This window comes from Lathamus discolor, chromosome 12 (genome assembly GCF_037157495.1).
Source record: "Lathamus discolor isolate bLatDis1 chromosome 12, bLatDis1.hap1, whole genome shotgun sequence".
NCBI lineage: Eukaryota > Metazoa > Chordata > Aves > Psittaciformes > Psittacidae > Lathamus > Lathamus discolor.
Window position 1 is genome coordinate 12,387,371 of NC_088895.1, and position 24,890 is coordinate 12,412,260.

The window sequence follows — 24,890 nt, forward strand, 5'->3', positions numbered from 1 at the left end:
GAATGCATTTACATTTAAGGAACTTCATGTTGTAGCTGGTTGTTGATGGCAGAATTAATGATCGCTTCCTAACCCTCAATGAGCTGATACTCATTGAACTACATCTGAATCTGAAACACAGGAAATGACTACAGCTGTTACGTTATAAAGGTCATTTTACTGCCATTTCCTGAAACTAAAGGGTGGTGGTTTGGGAGGAAGCACTGAAATGGTGGAGTGGCTTGGCAGGGAGGGGTGGGAGAGGAGGCAGCGGTTGGATGCAGGCAGCACGGGCAGAACTTGGAGGATAAAGGAAATGACAAACACATCTGGTTTTGGAGTTCCTGTGCAACGCTTTGAAACCAACGCGTGAGCTCTGCTGACAGCCCTTCAGCGTGTGGCACAGGGAACATTTATGCATTTCAAGTGCTTTTAAAGTGTCTCTAAATAAACCCACCCGCCTCAAAACAGCCCTCCAAATAAGCAGCAGGAGATTATTTTGGTGGTTTTAAATTCCAAGATTGGGTAACGCAACTGAAAAAGTCCTCTTTTATTTTTACTTAAATAGGCTGATGCTGATGAGTAATAGGCTTGAGCTGCTGCAACATGAAATGGCCACTGCTGGGTATGGGGATCCGTGTGTTTTCGTGTGACTCTGAACCTGTTGAACCAAGCCTCGGCAACCTGAAAACCTTCTCAAAGGTAATTCCAAAGTGATGCGCGTCTCTGGTTTAGAAAGAGAATGCCATAAAGATTCTCTCTATGGCTATGAATATCCAACCTGAAATTCCCAACTAAAGCCCAACAATTCATTATTATTATGAGTGTTTAATTTTACTGGAAAATCTTGCAAGTTGTTACATTAAACCCAAAGGAATATTCTTGGTAAGAATCACTTCTCGTGATGTATAAAATCTTGGGGGATTACTGAGTCGCAGCGAGTCATCACCGCTTGTTATTTTGTGGCAGAAGGAAATGGGACATCAGCATTAATAGATTTAAATCTTTTAATGCTTCCTTGGCACGACCCAGGAGGCTCAGTCAGGGCAAGTCTTTTATTAATAGAACTTCTGCAAAGGCGACTTTTCAGCCACAGGGTAGCTGGTGGAGTGTAAAAACAATCTCCACATTACCATTAGACACAGTAATGCGTTAAAAGTGCAAAAAATATCACGTTACAAATATGATTCATCAAGATCTGCCCAAATTAAGGCGGGAGTGGCAAGTGCAGCTGCCAGCACAGTCACCAGATCTCAGCTCTCTCAGTCCCACGTTACTCCCTAAAACATCTGTGTTTGGGAGGATTTCTTGCTGGCAAGTCCTCAGCAGAGCTAAAGGAAACATTTTTAGGCTTCAGCTCAGTTTGGCTCCTCTGTAGGATAGAGATTTTACCCCACTTACAGCGACTGCATGACGAGCTCTCACATTTTAAGGCTATTGATATTAAATACATGTATGATTTGGTACTTCAGTGGTGACCCTGAATCGACAGGTGACATAGAAGTTTTTAAAACCCAAACTGTACTGATATTCCTTAAGGTGTCTGTCCTGGGTTCAGTTGTAAGTTATTTTTCTCCTTCTTAGTAGCTGGTGCAGTGCTGTGTTTTCGACCTTAGTCTGGGAACAACGCTGATAACACCGATGTTTTCAGTTGTTGCTAAGTAATGCTTACTGTGATCAAGGACTTTTCAGTCTCATGCTCTGCCAGTGAGGAGGGACACAAGAAGCTGGGAGGAAGCAGAGACAGGACACCTGTCCCTAAGTAGCCAAAGGGGTATTCCATACCGCAGCACATCATAGCCAGTATATAAACTGGAGGGAGAGGCCCAGAAGGCCCAGATTGCTGCTCGGGTCAGCCTGGTATGGGTCAGTGGGTGGGGAGCAGTTGTACTCTGCATCACTTGTGTTTATTGTTTTCTTTTCCTTTCCCCCTTTTTATATTTGGAGAGAATTGTTATTTCCTTTGTTATTTCCCTTATCATTATTATTCTTGGTGGTGGCAGTAGTAGTTTTGTGTTGTACCTGAGTTACTGTTCTGGTCTTATCTCAACCCGTGGGATTTACATTCTTTTTTGGGGGGATAAAGGGAGGGAGTGTGTGAGTGGCTGCGTGGCTCTGAGTAACCAGCTGGGCTTAAACCATGCCAATGTCTTAAAGCAACCTCTTCCATAAGAAATGTGGGAAACGTGCCATTGCTCATTCCAACATGGTAGTCACAAGGCTGTTCTATCTTTCCAGTTGCTTTGACTCAAATGACAAGTTATTATTGGGGGGGGGGAGGACATTTTGTATTTAATCATGTGTAAAAGTTCATAGCCTATAAAAATCTTGCTGAGGATCAGAAGCATTTCCAAAAAGAGATGACCTGATTTCGAATTAAAATACGGTGTCAGTGCAAACCCAGAAGTTGGACTGCACGAAGTATCTGCTCTTGGTGCTACAGCAGCCAAGACTGTTCTGTTCTTGTGGCAATTACATACCACTTTTCTCTTTACTCAGTTCTTGTATCTGACTTGCTCCAGAAATAGATCCTTCCTGCAGGAATTAGGAAAGGCTGCATGCAACCTTCTGTGCGGGTAAATTTGATTTGCAGTCACAATTTATTTTCAGCCACTTTTGTCTGTTCCTCGTCTTGGCAAAGGCCTCCTTTATCCTTGGCCTTGTGCACTCTTATGTAAAGCTTTCGTGAAGGCTTGGTTGGGTTTGTATTGTGTGGCTTTCTCTAATGTAATCCTCTGGTGAAAAGCTTTCAGTTCTTACAACCTATGGTTATTATTTTATATATATATACACCATTCACAGCACTGAGAAGCTAATAACGGCGTCCAGAAGCTAGCTGGAACCGGAGTTTTAAACCACAGACCTCCTTTCCTGTTACTTAAAGATTACCACCAAAAGGGCTGGTAGGAAAATCAGCACTGTGGCCTTTTGCCTGCAGCACAGGGGCTTTTAATTCCACCTCTGACAAACCCTGCTTGTTTGCAGAGGTGCAGAGGCTTTGGTATTCTGGTGAGTGCCGGACTCGACCCCAGCTGTGCGAGCAGTGTGCTGGACACCATGTCAGTGCTCGGAGCCCGTGTCAGCCTGTGTCTGACCCATGTCTATCTCCTCAACACAAAGTCCGCTTGGCGGGTTACAGCCACCCTGGTCTGTTGGTGTGCACGGGTAGAACCCGAACCCCAACCCCAGCCCCAGCCCCAACCCCAACCCCAGCCCCAACCCCATCCCCAGCCCCAACCCCAACCCCAGCCCCAGCCCCAGCCCCAACCCCAGCCCCAACCCCAGCCCCAACCCCAACCCCAACCCCAGCCCCATCCCAACCCCAGCCCCGACTCCATCCCCATCCCCACCCCCAGGAGGTGACAGCTCCGTTACCCCGGTAACTCCTCCCTCCCTCCCTCCCTCCGCACTCTCCGGTCCTGCCTCTCTCCGTTACCCTCCCTCCCTCACTCTTCTCCCGCCAACGCACAGGCGCTCCCTCTCCTCCCATTGGCTCCGCCCGCTCGCCGTCGGCGGCTGGACAGCCAATAGCGTGCGGCGCGGCGGAAAGACCCGCCCTCCGTGAGGCGGCCCGCCGAAGAGCCGCGCCGCGCGGGGCGGGGGTCGGCGCCGGGGGTCGCCGCGGCGGACGGCGCCGGTGGCGGAGGAGGAGCGGCCATGAAGGTGAAGGGGGTGTGAGGGGGGTGCCCTGCGGGCCGGGAGGAGAGGGGCGAGCGGGCGCATGGCGGGGCCGGGCCCCCGGTGGGACGGGCTGGGCCGGGCCGTACCGCCCCTCCCCTCCCCTCAGTCCCACAGGCCAGGCCGCTGTCCGTCCGCGGGCCTGCCCCGTTAGTGAGGGCCTCACCGGGCCGGGGATCGCCTCGCTGAGGAGCCCCCGCGCCTGGCACTGACTCAGCAGCCGGGCAGGGCCTGCTGCCGCCGCCGCCCGAGGCGAGCCCCCGCCTCTGTCTGCGCACACCGGCCGCGGTCGCTCCCCCCTGGCCGTCGCGGCGGCTGAGGGCGCGGGACGGAGCGGGCATCGCGGCTGTGCGTGGGGGGTGGGCCCGTGGGGCGGGCGGCGGTTGGGAGCCGGCCCCCGCCCCGCCGGCGTGCGGGGAGCGCGGTGGGGGGAGGCCCCGCTGAGGGCACCGGGTCCATCCCCAGAGGAGCCTCTCCGCCTTCGGGGTGGTCGCTGTGCGTTCAGGTGAGGGCTGCGGGTTGCGGTGGCCAGGGGTCTCCCGGTTCGGTGGGTTCCCGGGGTGCTCGGTCCCTGAATAAGCTTTGCTTTATCGCAGGATGGGGGCAAAGAGGAAATTTTAGCTAAAAAGAGGGGAAAAGCGTCCCTTGTGCTGCTCTCCTCTCGGTCTGGTGGCTTTGATAGCACATTCTCCTCGCACCGGTGTGGAAGGAGCTGCATGCAGCCTCCCAGCTTCTTGGGGTGCTGTCTTTCAGAGGGGAGAGTTTCATCAGGTTACTGAACACCCTTAAAGTCAAAAACAAGAGCAGCGAAGTTGCAGTGCTGTATTTTGCTCCTATGGGATGCACATAACATATGGAGAGAGAAGATAGCGGATAGCAGCTTGTGAGAAGAGAATATGGAAGTGGTGCCTGATGTGGTTGGAAAGGTTTTGGTACAGAAACTGGCAAAAGCTGAATTAATTCTCAAGGGAAGGAGTTTCTGTTTTAGTGTGTCTCATTTGCACCTTGTGTTGGTGCTTCTTAGCATGGTCTCATTTCTTTAGAGAGTAATATGAAGAGTCTAGACGCTGTAATTCGATTAGCGGTTAATGAGACACAAGTGCATAGAAAGCATTCACAGCTGACTTAGGTTAAGGAGAAAATTAATGCTGCCACGTTGCTTTACCTCTCACCTCAAAATGACTGCCTGGCAGCGAGTGCGGAGAGATTTCGATACTAACAATGTTCATTTATCCAAATAACAATTGTCCAGAGTATGTTTTAGTGTTGATGGTGATGTCTGAGCACTTGTTGCAGGATCTTGGATGAAACAGGTCTCGGAAGCAGGTGTTAAACTACCAGGGAAATTGATAATTTTTAAATATTAAATAATTATAAAATAGTCTATTTTTCAGCAGTCCCTGGTTTTAAGGCTTCAAAACTTGGTCCTCTCTTGGCTTAAATTGTTGGTTTTCGGAATGTATTTCTAGAAAGAGAATTACTCTTGCCTAATAAATTAGCATAATTAAGCAGAACTTGTATAGGAAAAGTTACTATTGATCTGTTTCCACTCTATTATTGGAAACCAAAAACCAAGTGTGGGTTTGATGATGGTTTAATGATTGTCAGACAAGTCTGACCACATGCTGGAGAGGCTCCAAGTGCTCCATATATCTGGAGTGCAGCCACGTGCTGGGGCTACCTGTGTAGCTACCAAGGCTACCCCTTTGGCCAGGGTCAAGGCAGGGCTACTGGAGCTCGTCTCCCTTGAGCACCATTTGCAGGAGGTTTGGGGAAGGTTTCTCCTGTGCATGGGATGCTCACTGCATGGAGTTTTCTGGTCATGCCTGGCATGAATTCTGCTCTTGAAATACCTATAAAGTTAGTGAATTTAATTTGTTGCATGTATATTTGATGTTGTAACTGCACAGTGTCATGTGATGTGCTGCTTAGGAGCAAAATGACCCTGTTTGTTATTTCGCTGTATTGCAACACTTTGAATGTCAGCTCACAACAGTGAAAGTGAAATACTAGGTTTGTGTGGGTTGGAGGGGTGCTTTTCATCTTCTCTACTTAAGGCACTTGCATGAAGGTGGTGGTGTAGAACATGTCTGGTCCGATGGCATTGCTTCTCACCACAAAGTGAGGACTCTTTCATTGCCTGTTGTACTCAGTGGTTTGAAAGGAGACATCCTGGCGTAGCCCAGGATGTAAATGTAACAGGACTGTGTTCTGTCCAGGGTAAATATGCAACTTAATGTAGAAATTAATCCAGTTACTACAGCAATTAAAGCACCATCATTACTGAGCTGAAGTGTATGTTCTGATTGGTTTAGGCTACAAGTCTCAAAAGCAATTAGTTTGTGTCTTGGGGAAAAAAAAAAAAGATGCTTCCCTGGAATGAAAACCAGAACAGCTCTAATCAGCATAGTTAAGAATATATATATATATTTTCTTTTATATATATATATATATATAAAATATATAAAGTTTGAATGTTGTACAGCTTCCTTTCAGAAAGAACTTGATGTGATTCTTTCAGTGAGCCACATGACAGTGATTAAACATGTGACCTGAACAACTTGGACTCCAAATTCCAGCTTTAGCAGAATATGCACTTTTGATAGAGAATCAAGTGCCAAAGACTTCCAAGGATAAAAAGTAGCCATTGATTTATGTATTTAGGGGTTTTGATAGTCTTTAGGGATTGTGTGACTTGGAACTGAAATGTAGTCAATATGGAGTAAGTTCATTTAGAGTTCTGTTAGACATTCTGTAAGACAGCAAACCAGGAGGCTAAGGAACGTCTTGAAGAACATTTCCTTCTCAGAGAAGCTGGAGTGTAACTGTTTCTAATGAGGTTGGGTTTAATACTTTGCAGTTTGAAAATCCAGAAAGGTTTTTGGTGTTTTTTTTAGAGAGTTGTGTGTGAGTCATAGAAGAGCTGGGTTAGTTCTGCAGAGAGAGGATCCTGCAGGGGATCTGCTCTAATTATGATAAATTGCTGTGTTGCTGCTTGTCATCACTTCAGGTTTTGCTCTTCACCTGTGACTAGCTGTTAGTCTTGTTCTTTGCTCTGTTGTTGCATTACCTCCTCATACCTTACCCTTTTTGCACACAACTGTGTTAGCAAAGGAGTTACAAAAGCAAGCTCCTTGTGCCTGTGTTAGCTTCTTGGAAGCAAATCCCACCGACTTTGGGTTGCAGCTGGGAAGTGGGGATTATTGGGCTGTTCCAGCCCTTAGCGTGCTGAATTCCTGGTGCTCTGGGAATCCGCACCACATGCTTCTGGGATGATGACAGATGGACTGAAGTAGCTCTTCAGTAGCAAGGCACATCTGATGTGGGCTTTCAGATATTAACTCTCTTTTTTTGCTTTATGAATGTTTTCAGGCGGGAGCTACTTCCATGTGGGCTTCCTGCTGTGGATTGCTGAATGAAGTGATGGGGACTGGAGCGGTCCGTGGCCAGCAGGCTGGCTTTGGAGGAGGCGCTGGCCCGTTCCGATTCGCACCAAACACGGACTTCTCAGCATACCCTTCTCCAGCTGCTGCAGGCACTAACATAGTCTGCAAAGCCTGTGGACTTTCCTTTTCGGTTTTTAGGAAAAAAGTGAGTATATTTCCTATTGCATAATATTTTCACTCATAGGAGCTGATTTGTAGGCATACTGGGAGATGAATGTGTATTCTTCTTTAGATAAAGAGACCCAGGGCAGAGAGCCAGGGAAGAGAGTAAGTGCTTTACTCTGAGGTCACAGGAAATTAATGTCAGACAGGATTAGAAGTTAAGAGTCTGATGTTCATTAATCGGTGACACACTGGATCTGCTCTGACCTAAAAGTCAGAGGATTCTAATTTGTAAGATACGTGCTTTAGCTTCAGAATCCTAAATGTTAAAACAAGTCTGGTTTTGAAGATGATACCCCACATAGCGGTTGAGTACTGGAGTGAACAAACTGGGCGATGGAAAACTGAAAACTCCCAGTGTAATATCACAGCTTCTTTCTGTGATACACTCGTGTCATTCTGCTTGCTCCCAGACCAGGTTTAGTTCTGTTAAATGCTATTGTGCTTCAGCAGCCTCTTGCTTTATTTGGAGGCAGGCTGGTGGGTTAGTAAATGAGTTTGTTAATACTGTCACTATGTGTGACTGCCCAGTGGGACCTAACCCCTGGCAGCTCTTTTAGATGTGAAGCCTCATTCCTCAGTTTGAGTGTTCAGTTTCCCCTTCCTGTGCCTCCTGTCGTTCACATGGCAAACACGTTGTTAAGTGTTATGTAAGGATGTTTTATGAAGCTAATACGAATTTACTAAAATCCTGAAAAACTTGATTTGCTCACAGAGGATGGGATGACCATTTAAAATCACTGCTCAAAGCATTGCCTGTTCCAGCTTGTGTGTGTTGTATGAGCCTTGTGAACAAAGCTCTTGTCAGGAGTGACACCTGGGCATTTGGGAGTACTTACCTGCCATGCAGTTCACTACATTTAAAGCTTACTTTGAGTTCTATGAATTGATTGAGGAAGCAAAGTGTTCTTTAAAGTTTGGGGATTATAGTGTACTTCACACATGCGAACGTAGCTGTGACACTCAGTGTATTCAGATGTATTTTAACATACCATGATATTAACTGGCATGTAATTTCTTTTATTGTCTAAACTACATCTGGAGTACTGCATTCATTTGTTTATTCAGGATGTTTTCTCACTGAACCCTCAGATCTGATTGTAGCTTACGGGAATGCTACAAAAGCAATGGGATTTCCTTGGAACTCCTGTCTGACAAACCAGCTGTTTCATGGGGCAGTTCTCTAGACTTATATCCTAAAAATGCTTTGTCAAAACTGACAGTGAAAAGACTTCCAGTAAATGACACAGCCCAGAGAAGGGAAGAGCAGGGCCTGCCTTTGTTACTTGTCCAGCTGAGTGGTTGTTTTCTCTTTCTCCTCAGCACGTGTGTTGTGACTGCAAGAAGGATTTTTGCTCCGTTTGCTCGGTTTCACAAGAGAATCTCAGGAGATGTTCCACCTGCCACCTGCTGCAAGAAACGGCTTTTCAGCGCCCTCAGTTAATGAGGTTGAAAGTGAAGGATCTGCGTCAGTACCTGATTCTCAGAAACATACCCACGGATACTTGCAGAGAGAAGGAAGACTTGGTGGATCTGGTGCTGTGCCACCACGGGTTAGGTTCGGAGGAGGAGATGGACGCTAGCAGCTTGCACTCGTCACGGTCACAGACTTCAGGGTTTTTTACTCATCCATTTTCTATGTCTGTATCGGTGTCATCTCAAGGAGAACTTGCAAACAGAAGTGGAAGCACAGGAAATGGAACACCTTTACGGGTACAGGAATTACTGTGTTGGGTTATGGTCTAGCATAGCTCTTTCAGTAGGTATGCATGGCTTTAAAATAAAATGCCAATTGGTACAGTTTGGGGTGGCAGGAAAAACACTTTTTTTTATCTCTGACCTGAAAACAGAAGATTATTAGGCAAGATTCCTAGTTGAGGTGATGGAAGTGATTTGAGCAGATAATGCTTAATAGCAATTGAAAATTCAGAGCGTCCTTGTTGTCTGTGATCAGTTTGGTACAAAGGAAGGTGTTTTGTACGGGATAAAGTGGTTTTATCCTGATAAGTTTTGTTTTGTACACAGGGGCAAACGGAAACATCTTCTGTCAATAATGAAGAAGAAGAAAGTCCAGAAGAGCAGGTGAGATGCGAACTATCCACAGAATGCATTTTTGGATCGTGATACCATGAAGTGTTGAAGTTTCTGTCATGTTTAGTACCTTGTTCTGATTAGTTAGCGGTGTCTAACCACATGTATCTGTACATAACTTGCTTTAAAAAGAATAAACCTTTAGCCAAGCTGCTGTTGCTGAATGCAGCACCACATCTGGTGCTCTGAACGTAAGAGGACATCTAAAACCATGTAATTGATGTGTTTCAGACCCCTGGACTGTCCAGGAAGCGAGTGAGGGCGTCTCTCTCTGATATTTCAAGTCTGGAAGACATTGAAGGGTTGAGTGTTCGGCAGCTGAAGGAAATACTTGCCTGTAACTTTGTCAACTACTCAGGATGCTGTGAAAAATGGGAACTCGTGGAGAAAGTGAGCAGGCTCTACAGAGAGAGTGAGGAAAACCACAAAACACGTAGGTCTATGTTTTATTCTCACTTCTGTAAGATTATTTTGGGGTCCCCAGTAGCTGGTTCTGCCAACAGAAGGATTTGGTATCTAACTTGGGTCTGCGCAGCTGGGCCAACTGGAACAGTGAGTTTTAACAATGCAGGGTTCATCTGGAGTAGTTGAATGTGGTTCTAGGGATTAAATGAAGCTTTCCAGGATTGTGCTGGGGTTTTGAGCCTTTTTTTCCAAAGCTCAGAGATCTCAGCTTTCCCAGTGGAAGTAAAATTGCACAACCGAGAACCGGTTCCTCAGAGAACATGAAACTTGGCACCTCTGCATCTTTTAGTAGGTTTCACAAGGCATCAGTGAGAGCTGCTCAGTGGCTGCCAACAGGCCAGAGCAATTCAGGTCTTTTGTTGTGCTAAGAAGCAGAAGCTACTGTGGCGGAGGTCCAAGTTCAAGTGGTTTGGTCTCAGTACATTTTCATTAGGTGGTTCTGTGGCCGCAGCTTGGTGGTGAGTGTTCTGCCCTCTGTTACACTCAACCACTGGAGTCCTTCACTTGTGTGACTGCTGTATCTCCACAGACCGATTCACAGTCAGATGTTATCATCTGAAAAGCAACTTTTTTGGTGTTATCAGCTTCAAAACCACCTGCCTGGCTCCTCAGTGCTGCCTCCAGCAGCTGGGCTCTGAGGGACAGGGCACTGTGGTTGCCTGAAGACTTTAACAACCCTGGGCCAGTGCCCAGCTGCAGACGCTGCAGGGCCTGTGATAATTTGGCATCAAAGTAGGGCTTAAGTAGGTGTCAGAGCATGGTTTAAGTGAGACCCGCAATTTGGTCATAGACCAGAACTGAAAACCTGCCTCAGATCAAGCTTTAAATTTATCGTTTTTATAAACTTACCAATTTTTCCACCATGGGCTGATAGAACACTTGGTTGCTGCCAGGGGCTTTTGTCTATTTGCAATGAAACTTGACAGGCTTTGTTCAGTTCTGCCACCCTCACAGCTTCCTTAGAGCAGACTAAGAAGTGGAAGCCTTATTATTATTATTATTATTGTGTTTAATCTTCTGAGGAAAGCATTCTGCCAGTCAGAATAAGCTCAGAAATGGAAAACCAACATGCTCTGAATGTTAATCCAGCACTATAATGTTAATCCATTATAGTCTTGAATTGAAAATGGCCTCCTGGTTTAAAGAACAAAGCCAAATATTGGCTGTTCACTTTTTAGGGGGTTTCTAGTTCTTGTTTCTTCGCCTTTTTTGAAGGAATAGAGACTAATTCTTAGCTGTGGATTAGAAAAACCGCTGTGCCCAGGCAGCAGCGCCACTGCCGAGTGCATGATCTCCCTCTCTGTTGGGTTTCAGAGGGCGAAAAGATGCAGCTGGCGGATGATGATGACAACCTGTGTCGGATCTGCATGGACGCCGTCATCGACTGTGTCCTGCTGGAGTGTGGCCACATGGTGACGTGCACCAAGTGTGGCAAGAGGATGAGCGAGTGCCCCATCTGCCGACAGTACGTTGTCCGGGCCGTGCATGTCTTCAAGTCTTAACCCCAGACCAAAGCCCAACGGTGCAGTCACCCATCCAGGATTCCTGTGGGCAGGAATGCCGAACCTTGGGGTGCACTTCAGCTTTTCAATAAACACCGTTTTGAAGATTAAGATCCTAAAGGTTTGTGAGGGATTTTTCTACAGCGTAACTGAATGCCGGGGTTGGGCAGGACAATTCCTGTGTGTACAGTAACTCGCCTTACAACCCCACACACTGGTGGATCAAACTGTTTACAGCAGTCCTTGCTCTCTTCTGAATAATGCCACCTCAAATGAACGCGTTCACGACTCAGCAAGCAGTCAGGAGCACCGCTGCTTGCCTGTATCTGCGTGTGACCTTGTCTAGTGCATTAGAAGCAACAACTATCAGTTGAATATTCAGCTTTTATGTAATTATAGAATGTAAGTGCTGTGCCGCTGCTCCTGCAGCAGTGGTAGCAGTGAGCTGCGCCTGTAGGAAGCACTGCCATGAATGGTACCTGCACAGAGGCCCTTAAGCAATGTCTTGCCATTACACACGTGCTGTCCTGGCCCTTCCCTGGAACTGTACGAAAGCCTCCGTCACATTGTAGGGCACAGTCATTGTGCAGGGCTCTGCTGTGTGGTGTCCAACTGCCCATTACTAAGTGTTTTTTAGTTAGGAATAACCTATTTTTTTAAGAAGGGGGTATATAGTAACCATATTACTGTGCTCCTTAAGCCACTCATGCCTATTGTAACTATTACGTGTGATGATTGTACTCCATCTGTACTGTGAATACTAATCAGGGTCATGAAACTTCTTGCTGCTAACACGTGGAATGTACTCATGGTGTTACTGACCTTAAACAGGCGGTTGTTGTTCAGGGGAAGGGAGATGTGGTATTCGTTTGAAACCTCACATTCACAGGCTTCAACCAGGGCTGTGTCACCAACAACGACGCTGCCCCTCGGCTGCTGACTCCTGGTGTTGCTGTCAGCCCTTGGCTCTGGTCCCAGCTGGGCTTTGTGCCATCAGCAGAGGTAAGGCTCCACTCGGAGCAGGGGTTTAAGTGTCCTGTAGGATATGGAGAAACTTGCTCGTGTTCTAAGGCCAGGATGCTGCAGCCAGTCAGGGCCATGGCTGCCTTTAAGTTCACTGTAAAAACCCAATAGAGGCAAAGCAGGGATGTGGATTTTCCAGGCAGTTCCTTTAAGCAGGGCTGCTCAGCGAAGCTGCAGCTTCTCCTTTGGCTTACCTGTGTGGCAGCAAAGTAACAGAGCCAGGGCCCTGGGGAACTCGCAGCTCTGCCAGGCCTGCTCTCATCTTTGCTGTGGAGTTACGCTGGCCTGAGACAGCAGCGCCTCAGAGTAGCAGAGAGCCTGCAGCGGCTGCGCGTTGTTGTTCAGAAGGGAGCACACCTCTCACCGGCTTTATTTTCTAGCAGTAACCTTTAATGGCAGTGAGTGCCCGGAGCCTCTGTTCTGCAGGTTGGCCAGTGAGGAAACCCCTCTCTGTAATCTCTGTGCTCATCATTCGCCACACAAGCGTAATAAAGATTTGTGATGGGCGTTCTCAGCCTCTGCCTCTTTCCTCAACTGCTGCCGAGGGCTCGGCTCAAGCTGTAACCTTGCTCTTGTGCTGTCACAGTGTTCCTAGAGGTACAGGACAGGGCTCGAGCGCTGTGAACGCGTTACCTCTAACACACCAAGCGGATCAAGACCGGGGCACTCATGGAACCCCCACGCAGCTCCCCCCTGCGCCACGGAACAGAAACCCGCGGAGCCAGCGCCTGTTTTTGTACAATTGTTTATACAAATTCAACAAAGGTAAAACTGCATCAGGAAGGTCTACGAAAACAACACCGTACAACAATGGCACTTATGAATGCAGAAGTTTACAATCAGGAAATAACCATGTTATAAACCTTAAATGAGAACTCAACTCACACTTCAAAGAAAGAGAGACTACGTTTGACCATTTATTCTACCGCTGGACTCACTGTATAAATTAATTCCATATTGAGTACAAGAGCTCATGCTACAGAGTGAAACCCTCCTATGTGCAAAAGCTGAAATTGGAATCCTTTAAAATTTTGAGAAAAAAGGTGATTTCTATACAGATAAAAGTGGTTTTTTTTTTTTTTACTTCAACTATAATTTACACCTTATTTCCACAACATGCTTATGTCACTTCTGAAGTATACAAAGCAGGATATAAACTTCCATTAAAACATGCTTGAAGGTTGAAAGTATGAACCTACTTTTTCCTGACCTGGGCACGGCTGTAGATAGATACTGTCTACGAAGTATAGGTTAAGTTCTCGCCTACCATAAGTAAAGATAAAAATTGGCAATCAAAACCGAAACACTGGTAATGCATTCAAACATTGCATAAATAATTTTTAAACAATTTTTGTACAAAAATAGTTCTGCATAATGTAAGATGTAACAAAACAAAACGTGGGGGAGAAGGCAGAGAGCTGTAGTGCGTGGGCCGCTGTCATGACACCGACTTCTCTTTTTTTGTGGTGGTTGTTTTAAGAAATGAAAAGCAGAAATCAAATTTACACTACCAAGCACATGCTGTGGTACTTTAAATAACAGTATTTCATGGAGCTCGGTCGTCTTCCGGGTGCGAACAACTCTCACCAGTAACAGTCGCCTTATGAATTTGCATAAGAGCCAGTGCAGGGCACCCCAGGGAGACCGAGTTCACCAGTGGCACAAGTTGAACTTCGTAACGTGGGTAGTTTCATGTTGTTCTCAACAGGAGGTGTAAAATCCCATCGCGGTATTTTCCGATATTCCAAGTTCCCAAATGAAAATAAAATCCCTACGTGTGTTCAGTCCCGTCCCCCCCAGCCCCAGTATTTACACGTGTCCTTTAACTAACTCAGTTTCTGCAGGAGTTTTTCTTCCACTTGCCCAAACTGAACACTTACTGACATCTCCGCGATGAACTGCTCGCAGCCTTCCTTCGTCACTTGCTTGCAGTACCTCAGGTCGATCTGGCAGATGTTTCCACAGCGTTTGAAGTAAGACAGGCACTGGTCAGTCACCTTATTGCAGTCTGCGGAGGGGAAACGGAAAATCAAGGCGGGGAAGTTCATGGGGTGTCTGGGTTTGGTCCCCAGCGTCAGGATGGTTCTGGTTGCAGTGGGAGGAGGGATTTCCCTTCTCCAATCCCTGTCACTCAAGGCCAAGGGGCGATCCAGGTTTGATATAAGGCAGAAGCTCTTCCCTGTCAGGGTGCTGAGGCGCTGGCACAGGGTGCCCAGAGAAGCTGTGGCTGCCCCATCCCTGGCAGTGCTCAAGGCCAGGTTGGACACAGGGGCTTGGAGCAAGCTGCTCCAGTGGAAGGGGTCCCTGCCCGTGGCAGGGGTTGGAGCTGGGTGATCTCAGGGTCCTTTCCAACCAAAACCCTTCTGTGATTCCATGATTCCCATCTCTTACCTGATAAATTAATCTCCGTTAAGGAATCCCGCGTGGTGGTCCCGACCGCGGTCAGCAGGTTGATGGACTGATCCGTCACGTGGTTACAGTAACTGAGGTTGAGTTTGGAGAGCAGAGGCATGTGCCTGATGATGAGCCGCAGGGAAGCGTCTGTGATATCCAGGCCAGCCAAGCGCAGCTCCACGATGTTCCGTAGCTTACTCCGGTTGTCGATCTGACCTGGAAAGGGGAAGCGATGGTCACTCCCGTGAGCTGCCAACATCTGCAGGTCTGTATGAAATGCACCGTGACCCAACAACACCGCTGCCCTAAGTCAACTTCAGGCGCTTTTGCCTGTCTGGAGTTTTGGAGGGGACATCAGCAGGAACACTTTGTCTATGTCTGGAACAGGCACGTGGGCAAAGCCAGCTCCTGATTTCCGAACAGAAAGGGATGGATGGAGCCGCAGGGGCCCCGCGGAATTGCACGTCGGGAGTAAGCAGCAGCTGTGCAGTGCATGCCAGGAAGCAGATCTGATTTGCTCAAAATTTCACCTGAGCTGACATCCGGGCGAATGTGGCATGCCCCACAGAACTGCTCCCTCCCTGAACTGGGAGGAAGTGTTTCCACACTCTCTAAAGTGCACCCGCTGCAGCCTGAAGAGAAGAAAGTCAGACAGAAAACCAGCGCCGTGGCTCAGACTGTTCGGAAGGCAGAGAACATCACTCGTTACCCAGTGGCTTCCAGCGAGGAGGTGTTGCAAGTCACTCCTATGAACACCTTGAAGCCCAGAACCCCTCCGGCGGTAGCCGCGGGGGTTTCTGCCCGTTTCCTCTAAGGGGACTGAGCAGCAGTGACTGGGACAGGTCCCCGCGCTCCCCCCGCCTGTTACCTGGCCGGTTGTCTGTGGGTGGTGACAAGAGGTCTCTCATTTGTGCGTCTTTCAGTCCTTCTGCCCACTGCACGTCCAGAGTTCGGAGTAAAGGACAACTGGAACTACAAAGTGCTGACACTGCTATCCACGAGCACCCTGATAACAGCAGGTCTCGAAGACCTGTGGATACAGAAGACGTTGGAGCACAGGGAGACATCCCCCACAGCGATCTCTGCTCCCATGGGCAGGAATGGGATGAACAACCCCAGCGCTCCAGGGTACCCATAAGCCTCCTCCCTGCCTAGCTCTCCATCCCTCCCACACCTAGAACTTCATTACTGTGGGTGACAGCAGGACCATCCCTCTGCTAACCCCCCAGCACAGGCACCTTCCACAGCAACATCCATTACCCCTTGTTAAAGACCGGCCTCAAATTAGTTCATCCAACAAGTCCCAACAACCAGTTTGGGCCCATTTTAACCCACCAAGGCTTAATTCCTACTGCTCTCTTCCCCTAGGATACCTGGATCCCTACAGACATTCCTCAGGGAACTGCAGTTCAGATACAAACCGGGTGGTCCAAATAAGCATCACTTACCTGGCAGTCTGTTGATGAGCCAGCTCAGCTGCTTTTTAGATATATTTGTCCAGCTAAGATCAAGGGTTACAGGCTGTCTCCTAATAATGCCGCTGAGCATAAGTGGAGTGATGGATTTACAATGGTTTAAATCTATTTTGGTCCATAATCTTTTGTCACAGCACCTACCCAAAAAGAACAGAAAAAAGCCAACGGCACTTAATCTGGCACTTGTTCTGGTTTCTGCAACACTTTAAAAGGTGCCATTAAACAGCAGGAAAAACGACAGCATTTAACTCAAAATAGCAAAACTCGGGGTGAGTGACGCTAAAAGCAGCCCAACAGCAGCACACAGCATCACCTGGGTTTGAAGTTTCCCCATCAGGCAACAAAGCAGGGAGTTATTTCCACACAGCTACAAGTGTCGACAACTTCAGAGCCTATTTGAAGTCATCACAGCACTTAACTAAACCCCGTTCTCTACCCTAAAGACAAGCCACAACTCCATGCCTACACTGAATACAACTGGGTTTTAACGTTACTGATTTCCCTGTGCTTTCCTTCCTTAAGCCCACTGAACCCTCTCCTGTGCTGTGTGTTTGTGTTCTTCCTGGCTATACGGCTTATGTGTTTTCACACTCTCTTTATGGTGCTCTATGGGCAACAAGCAAGAAATCCTAGCGAGTGTGTGAGGTTCTAATGGAAAGAAGTGAGGAAGTGCAGGAAACCCTGCACTGAAGTGGGAAAGGCATTTCCCAGCTCTCTGTGACACCGGGCAGCCCGCGGAGGAGACACACACATCATCCCGCACCCAATTACCAACCTCTCCACCTCCCCGCCTTTTAACCCACTTTGTTACTACACGGTGCTAGAGAGGAGTCTCTGTTACAACCTGCCCATCTGCGTGCACACAACAGTTGGATGTGAGGTGACAGCCAGCAAGAGGCTTCTCTGCAAGTTCAGTGGAAGACATGAACGTGCCCACTGAGGCCTCCTGCTGCTGCACAGTCACAACTGTGTCAGCGTTCCCGTGCTGCTAGCCCCGAGCAGCAAAAGGACACACTGTGAGTAAATACAACTGACAAAGAATTCCTCCATCAGCTCCGCTGATAGGGAACACGGCGGACAGGATCGCTCTACACGTACCCTCTAAGTAAGCAGTCAGCATGGACCTTCTGAGGAGAACACTGAGACCCCTTCACTGTATCGCCAGAGATATTTCATAGCTGAACTAAGCAAACAACTGCATTAGCAACCAGCAAGTCCTGGGGGCAGAACGACTCCGAGACTTCGCATGACCTAGACGGGCTGTTCCAGCAGGCAGGAACACTGTGGTGTCTGCCTGCAACCGGGCTGTGCTGGAGCGCTACAGCCCCGGCAGGCTGATGCCGAGGCCGACACACACACACACACACACACACACAGGGCTCCCATACCATGAAAGCTGGAACTGCTGTTTCTGGGCAAGCACCCTAAGACACGATGCTGCTTCTGCTCCAGACACTGCTGGTCACCCCTTCCCCTTGGGCTCAACAGAGCTGCAGTGACCTGCACACCTCTTCTAGGAGATGTTAGTGCCTCCATCACCCACTTCCCATTCCAGTCCAGCCCACCACACATTACACCTATCTCGCTTTCCCCGCTTCTCCTTACCATCTGTTCCAGGTCTTGCAAACTCTCATACAGATGCACAAGTCCCTATGACTGAGGTAGCTAAAGACAGCCATCCAGACTTCCCTCTGCATCACGTGGGCTGCCCCGTCATCCAGGGGGAGCGAGTCCGGAGGGGGGCTGATGGGAGGTGGCCGGATAACGTGCCGCTCCATCTGGATGCATTTGGGAGGCGAGAGCGAAGGCGGTGGCCGGGTGATGCCCCTGGGGGTGCTCCGCAGGCTGGGGATGAGCTGGTGCCTCAGCTCCCGGGGCGTCCCGTTCAACCCTTTGCTGAACCTATGGAGTCTCTCGCTGTTGTTCAAGGCGCGCTTCGGCTCCTCGTTCTCGCTCTCGGGTTCAGATTTGATGGGTTGGTGGTTCTCATTGGCAAGGCTGTTCTCGGTTTTTTGGATCTCCTGGTTAAGCTCCTTGCTGAGCTCCTTGCTCAGTTCCTTATTGGGAAGCCGCCTTTTCCTCCTCATCTTGAACTTCTTCTTGTCCCTGGGCTCGGCACCCTCTGTGCTGGGCCCTGCAGTGGGCGAGCTGGACCGTGACTGGTCACTATCCTTGGACCTGGGAGGTGCTTCTGGCAGGTCATCCTCTGGCTCCTGCTTGAGGCGCCGCAGGGGTTTGATCATGGCGGTTCGGTCATCCGGAGCCTTCCACGATCGCCGCTGCAAAGGAAGAGACAAGGGCTGATGGCTGAGCAAGGACAAGGAACGGGGCAACACTTCACATGCTGATGATGCTCCACACAGGCAGCCCTGCCCAGCGGTCGGGCCACCTGCCAGCGCTGGGCGCCCCCCCATCCGAGCACCAGGGTGCATTCACCGGCCAAAGGTATCAAGTTCAAGTGCCACCATGGATGAGGAGCCCAGCTACTGGCTCTGAGGGCTCCCAAAGAGTGACAAATGCATTTATTCACCATGCATAATCCTGCAGATTTAAGGGCCTTACTCATTACACAGCGGACAATCCATGTATAGAAGATAAGCAGCACACTACAGACAGCCTCTTCCCCAGCAGGCCAGAAGAAACCAGGCTTGGGACACATTCACTGGGCACCACTTTAAACACTGGCTGACATGCATTCAGTCATGCCCGACGGCCAAGTTCTGAAACCTGCATCGCAGTCACTGACTCGGACCGTGGCCGTGCTGTTGTGGCCCTCACTGCTGGATACTCACAGCCTCATTTAACCACGCTTTAGCTGCTCCTTTACCTCCTACTAAACTCTGTTTGTCTTCTCGAGCTTCCCCACCTCCGGTGCATGCAGACTGGGGAGCGTGACTGACAGGTCTGACACCACCTCCAGTACAATACAGGCTGACAGGGGTTAGCTGGCACCTTCCTCCCTGCCCCAGTCACTGCTCCTAACAGCAAACTGCACTTCAGTGCTCACATTAATCACATCTCTCTTTGATGCACACCAGACAAGTGTGAGAGACGTACAAACTGAGACCAGGGAAGACTTCAACTCTAATCTGATCACTACAAGCAAGAAGGAAGCCAACTGTTAAAATGAAATAGCTCTAATAAGAAGAGATCTGGACTGGCAAGAAAAGGTGAACTGCTGCGAACACACTTGTTATATCAAGAAGGTCTGTGCTTTTGCAATAAACTAGTTGGATCAAGTCAGTGGATGTGCTCCTGTGCTCCAGACTGCGGTGCACAGCAGAGAAAGCTGATCACCCTGTCTTTAAATTAACATCTTATCAAGGGAGAGGCCACAGGAAGTTAATGACAGGTTAGAATTAAAGAATTACAACATCAGACTACTTGCAGCATCCTTCACACGAGGTGCTGAGGGGTGCGCAGCTCAAAGGTACCACACTTGCGTTTTCATGGCAGATGGAGGCAAATCAATACCTGTGTGCCAGGCTGTCCCTGGAGGGGTCAGTGGAAGGCTCCAGGGATGTGCTGTGGCACAGACTGGGGAGCGGCTGCGTGTCAGGGACAAGGTTCAACCACACAGGAAGAATAAAACATCAATACAGAAACAGGATTTTAGTCCTTGGGTCATCAAAACACAGCTTCTGCTGAGCTCTAATAAGGGACACCAGAAAATGTGAAGCCAGACACTGCAGCTAAACTGTCCTGGAGTGTAAAGGTTTCCATGAGAGAGAGATTCTGCCATTGCAAGATGTAAATGGGATAATAAAAATGCCTGCAGTGACACAAGGACATGACTGATAGAGAAACTGGCTCACCATTCAGCTCACATCAGGAGAAGGGATTAAAAGGGATTGAGAAGACATCTATTAAAAGGCAAAGTACCTTCTTCCTGAAGAGTTTGTCTTCTTTTCCAAGTTTTAGCTGTTGGAAGAAAGAAAAGTAAAAACCCCAAACCACGACATTGGTTGTGCTGTCTGATGAAGGTTTGGTGCCGTCCTCACATGCTGCGAGGAGCAATTCAAGCCCTGAATGGATACTGTGGGCAGTCCAAAGGGATGGGAAAAGGAAAGCATGGCCAGGAAGCAGCTATGCATGAACAGGAGTCATGAATTTTGCTCTCTCACTCCACCAAAGCAGCCCCAATCCCTACACTTACTGTACTGCAGCATTCCCACTACCAAGCCTTGCAGGCCAGGCTGAATCCCTTCCTCATGTACTTCATGTGCAATACAAAACCAGCCACTGATTCTGAGTTTAAAGCCATCAGCCGTTTACTCATGAGACAGTACTCATATCTGCCTCTGCAAACCAGCATTTCTGTATGCCCCAAGTATGGTATTTTGCAGTCCACATGACAATTCACAGTGTCCCTGCCTGGCCCAAGAGCTCTGACTGTCAAACTCGGGGACAAGCTGCCTCCGTGGCTGCTGCGAGCAGCTCCTCCTCTCTGCAGGCTACAAAAGGTGTCATTGCTAAAGGTCCTCTGATGGGTCCTCCCTGAACCAGCCACAAACAAGCTGCCAGGCGCCACCGAGTGGACAGAGATGGAAGAGTTCCCATTGCAAACTGCTTTCCCCCTTGTTCCTCCTCCAAAGCATCTCATGTAAAGACTTAGTTAAAGTGGGTTTTCCAGTATTCTGCATAAACCAACAGCCACAGCCCAGCGCTCTCAGCCTCTGCACGTGAACCCAAGTGGCACCGCTCAACCCCTGCCCTCTCACACTGGCAGCTCTCAGAAAGGAAGGCGAAACATCCGTTTCTTTCGGAGCAATGTGGGATTGAGATGAGCCAGGAGGCAGGAGCCACCAGCCCCAGGCACCTGGGGAAGCACAAAGGGAGGGTTCTGGCATACCCGCTTTCTCATCGGGGATTCCTGGGGCTTCTCAAACTTCCTTTTCCTCCAGAGATGCACCTCGTCCGACTTCCTCCTCAGGATCGAGTCAACCGGAGCCTTCTTGGAATGTTCCTCCGACTTCCTCCGAGGGGTCTCCTCGCACTCCCCTTTCCTCTTCGCTGCGTCTGTCACCTCCTTGTTGTCTCTGTTCATTTTCTGTTCCTTCAGCAACGAGCCCGGGAGATTTGATGCGTATTTGAATCCTGGTCCCCGCTTTTGCTTGTACGCCAAAGAGACACAAAACACAAACAAACTTTATATCTTACGCCTTCATCTGGGCTTCCTCCGGCTTTGGTGGGTTGAGCACTTTGTAACAGACAAAAGGATGAGTAAGGAGTTAAGAGTAAAGTAGTTTCAACCTTCATAAGGTTATTTTTGTAACTACGCGCTTGCAAGCGTCTGCCTCAGTGAAGAACGTTTCACTCATTCCAACAGACACTTCAGGTTTTGCATAATTGCTCCTAGAGTTTGGGGGTTTTCAAAGTATCTGAATGTTGGAAATTAGCATGTGGGAATGCACAGAACTAACCCAAATACTCCCCGGGTTCTGAGTGAAGTGTTGGTACGTGGAGCAAGAATACGAAGATTATTAGAGAACAGAAAGCCACCAGCTTATTTCCTTCAACTGAATTAAGCACAAAATGAGAAGCTGGTATGGGGCAAAGTTGGATCTAGAAGCCAGAGGGAATGCCTGAGATGTTGTATCTCTTTCCAGCACCGCTTATTCCCATTTAACTCACTTTTCCAGTTTTCCCTGCATGGTTGCACTTTGGACACTCCCAGCAGTTCGGCAGCTCATCGTTCACCACACCATCCGATTCCTTCACCTGGGGAAAGAGAGGCACAGCTCAATCCACAACTGCGCTGCAGAAGTCTACGGGTACATCCTTCAGAAGCGTTTTGTACAGCTCTGTTTTCCCCCCACCAACCACTGCCCTCCCAGTGCCTGCAGAGAGGAAAGCCGGATCACCCAGCACGTGTTGTGCCATCCTGCTGGCGCTGAGCAAGCCCTGGGTCCTGCACAATTACCCTTCTTATCACGCCAGGAGGGGAGGAAAGCACACTGGCCAAGCTGGTATTTGACAGTGGGGTCAGGTTTGGGCTTTTTATGAAGGTCACTGACAAACCCCATTAACGCAGGGCCCATTCTGCCCTTGCAAAGAACCCAAAGCAACAGAACACACCCCAATAGCTCAAACCAAAGCCCCCAAGACCAGGGGGTACCCACGCCACCCACATGTCCTCCTCCCACACCAGGGAGCTGCACAGCGCAGTCCCGTCCCCCCCCCTGGTGTGAGGCACACTCTGATCTCTGACAGGAAGGGATTTTTCCCATACCCACATTCTCACATACATTAATGCCACTCGGCATTTTTAGAAGCAGAGCACCCTGCACTGTAATCAAGTGTTCCTTAAAATACTTTTCTTTCTGGACCAGAACTCGCAGTCCCATGCCTGCAGCCCTCAAGCCCATGTGCCAATAAAGATGATGGTTGCCAAGTCAGCTAGAGAACAGGCACTTTTATTCAGAAGACTGGACACATGAAGGCATTTTGAAGGTTTCTCACACCCACAGCAACTCAGCTATGGAAGGAAGAGAAAAGCTTACTGCTTCACTACGAGGGACTGGCATCTGAAAGAGAAGACACACACTCTGTGTTGTTACACTACAATGAAAGCATAGTCCTGCCCTGCACAGTTCAAAAGCTGCTGGTTTCTCAATTTCCATACAGGAGCCCACATTATCTTCCAAACAGGAGATAGGTGTTTCTGAAAAGATGTTTCTGTGAATGAAGCCGAGGATGAAAAGCAGAGCTAAACTAAAAACACCCTCCACACAACTCATACGCTCACTGACAGCACATTCATCTTTAAGGGTTTAGTTATATATGCAGAAAAAAGCCTTGGCAGGGGGCAGAAAACCCCATGCTGCTGTGAAGACAAATAGCTGGGCACTGGCATCAGCAGCACAGGAGCAGGAGGCTGCTGCTGGAACAGGCAGGGGCAGGGATCTGCAGAGCTTTCATGCTGCTGAAGCATTTCCTCCTCTCCTCCCAGCGCAGTGAAGAGGCACTGGCTGTGCAGGAACCAGCCCCTGGGTTTAGGGGAACTGCTTCCTCCAGTCCCCGAGCCAGACAGCAGCCAGGCTGGTTTCACTCTAGCGAGAGCAAGGCTATGTCAGCCTCCCTCAGCAAGTCTTCTGGAGTTAATAAATGAGTAAATGAAGTGGGCAGGATTTAAATACTGGCTTTATCACAACTGTGCGCCTTTGAACCTCCTTTCCCATGGTAGGTGTAAGATACTCCAGGAGTTGTTGTATACATCTCTGCCTCAGGGGAACAATTCCTGGCCCAAGCCCAAGCTGGGAACAAGTTACTTCCCGCACTGAATATAGAACAAATGCTACTGAAGGGAAAGCATTACAGCTCTGTCCCCTCTGTGAAGTTTAAGGAACTGAACAGATGTGAGGGGCTGTAAGCAAACTAATTAGACACACACAAACCTGCACTGAATCTGTCCCAAGCCTTTCAGGCTGGGTGGGAGCCAGGTCTGAGTGTTTGCTACAAACAGCAGGTGGGTGTCTGAGCCACAGCGTGAGGCAGCTTCAGAACCGTACCTGCAGCACGAGATCAGCCATTCAGGAAGTCTAAATGTGAGACTACGCTACTGGGAACTCTTCTTGTTGGGGAATATGGCGCCTCCAGGATGCTGATCCGGCATTGCGGAGCAAGAGCCATGAATTCTGGCAGTGCCAAGACTGAAACAACACAGGCACAGTGCGACACAGCTGGGCTGAAGCCATGGGCAGCAGTGCAGATGTGCTGGAGAAGGTTTTCCTATCTGCTGTTCCGACAAGACACCTAAATATCCACCTTTTCCACCATTATCACTATATACACCTAAGATGAAAAAGAACAGGCTCCTACTGTGGAAAACAAACCCCTTGTCCTTAAAGAAGCAGCGTCAGATACCGCAGGCACTCGCAGGAGTCAACCAGCTTCACCAGCAATTTGAGATGGAGCAAGAAAAATTCATCAATATTGGTTCCACTCAAATGCTCTGTAACAGCAAAAGGCAATATTCCTGCAAAAACCTCACTGGCTCCCTCTGGAAGCAACGCTGTGCCTGCAAAAAGGCTCACCGAGATCATTCTCCTAAGGAACTCTTCAGCAAAACGAGCATTTGTGTGGGTATTTCCAAAGAAAGAGGCACGTCAGAAACCTCCCTCGATACATCTTAGTGCGTGGAACATCCTGGGTGTCCACAGCACAGTTCCGATGCAAGCACCTAACATGCTCTTGTACCCAGGGCTCCTCCAGCAAGAGGCACCCACACTGCGAGCGTCTCAGAGCACCTGAGCTACCCTTGATCTCCTCAAAGCGGTCACCCTCAGACACTGGTTTTTCATGGAGAAAACCCACCTCAAACATACATAGCCAAATCAGGAAGAGGAAAAGGACGGACTTCAAACCAGAAACAACCTGCCCTGGAGTTCAAATTACCCCCTGCATGTGCCAAACTCTTCTGCAGGCTTTGGAGATGTCTTGGAGGGAATTAATTCCACGTGGGAATAAGCCAGGAAAGGACACTCCTCCCTTCACTGACCCAGTTTACTGCAGTCCCCCCCAAAAGTACATTTGCCACACATTTAATTGGAGCTGACCAACAGTTCACATGTACTACAGCAGCAGCAGCTGTCCTGGGGCTGTGTCTGCATTCAAACGCACTTCCCACAAGGACTATTTATGGGCTCCATCCTCTGGGCTTAAGCTCATGTCAA

The 24,890-nt window shown here is 48.8% G+C and overlaps 2 protein-coding genes across 14 annotated transcripts in view; one reads left to right on the forward strand and one right to left on the reverse strand.

The window, feature by feature from the left end:
• Positions 1 to 217: 217 nt before the first annotated feature.
• RNF34 (ring finger protein 34) lies at positions 218 to 12,860 on the forward strand. Of its 3 annotated transcripts, none has more exons than XM_065692294.1 (6): positions 218 to 681; positions 7,030 to 7,248; positions 8,589 to 8,978; positions 9,291 to 9,347; positions 9,588 to 9,789; positions 11,136 to 12,860. In XM_065692294.1, the coding sequence occupies exons 1-6, from the start codon at positions 586 to 588 to the stop codon at positions 11,321 to 11,323; spliced, it is 1,152 nt and encodes a 383-aa protein (XP_065548366.1). In that variant the 5' UTR covers positions 218 to 585; the 3' UTR covers positions 11,324 to 12,860. The 3 variants fall into 3 exon arrangements, with proteins under 3 accessions (XP_065548366.1, XP_065548367.1, XP_065548368.1); XM_065692295.1 differs by lacking the exon at positions 218 to 681 and adding an exon at positions 3,534 to 3,642; XM_065692296.1 differs by lacking the exon at positions 218 to 681 and adding an exon at positions 4,088 to 4,162.
• Positions 12,861 to 13,074: 214 nt separating this feature from the next.
• KDM2B (lysine demethylase 2B) overlaps positions 13,075 to 24,890 on the reverse strand; it is a 118,382-nt gene continuing 106,566 nt past the window's right edge. For 9 of the 11 annotated variants that reach the window (XM_065692286.1, XM_065692285.1, XM_065692283.1 and 6 more), the window contains 8 exons: positions 21,849 to 21,936; positions 21,068 to 21,336; positions 20,098 to 20,136; positions 17,821 to 18,494; positions 16,189 to 16,352; positions 15,609 to 15,770; positions 14,738 to 14,956; positions 13,075 to 14,354 (listed from right to left, as the gene is read on the reverse strand). In XM_065692286.1, the coding sequence (XP_065548358.1) occupies positions 14,173 to 14,354; positions 14,738 to 14,956; positions 15,609 to 15,770; positions 16,189 to 16,352; positions 17,821 to 18,494; positions 20,098 to 20,136; positions 21,068 to 21,336; positions 21,849 to 21,936 (1,797 nt within the window). In that variant the 3' untranslated portion in view covers positions 13,075 to 14,172. The remainder of the gene's footprint in view (positions 14,355 to 14,737; positions 14,957 to 15,608; positions 15,771 to 16,188; positions 16,353 to 17,820; positions 18,495 to 20,097; positions 20,137 to 21,067; positions 21,337 to 21,848; positions 21,937 to 24,890) is intronic. The other 2 variants (XM_065692284.1, XM_065692287.1) reach the window with 2 other exon arrangements.

What these genes read in the sequence shown, in the direction of transcription:
- RNF34 (XM_065692294.1), top strand. Translation starts at nt 586, where the DNA reads ATGAAATGGCCACTGCTGGGTATGGGGATCCGTGTGTTTTCGTGTGAC. An exon ending in AAGAAAGTCCAGAAGAGCAG is followed by an intron (nt 9,348 to 9,587) that starts GTGAGATGCGAA and finishes GATGTGTTTCAG; the next exon opens with ACCCCTGGACTGTCCAGGAA. An exon ending in TGAGGAAAACCACAAAACAC is followed by an intron (nt 9,790 to 11,135) that starts GTAGGTCTATGT and finishes GTTGGGTTTCAG; the next exon opens with AGGGCGAAAAGATGCAGCTG.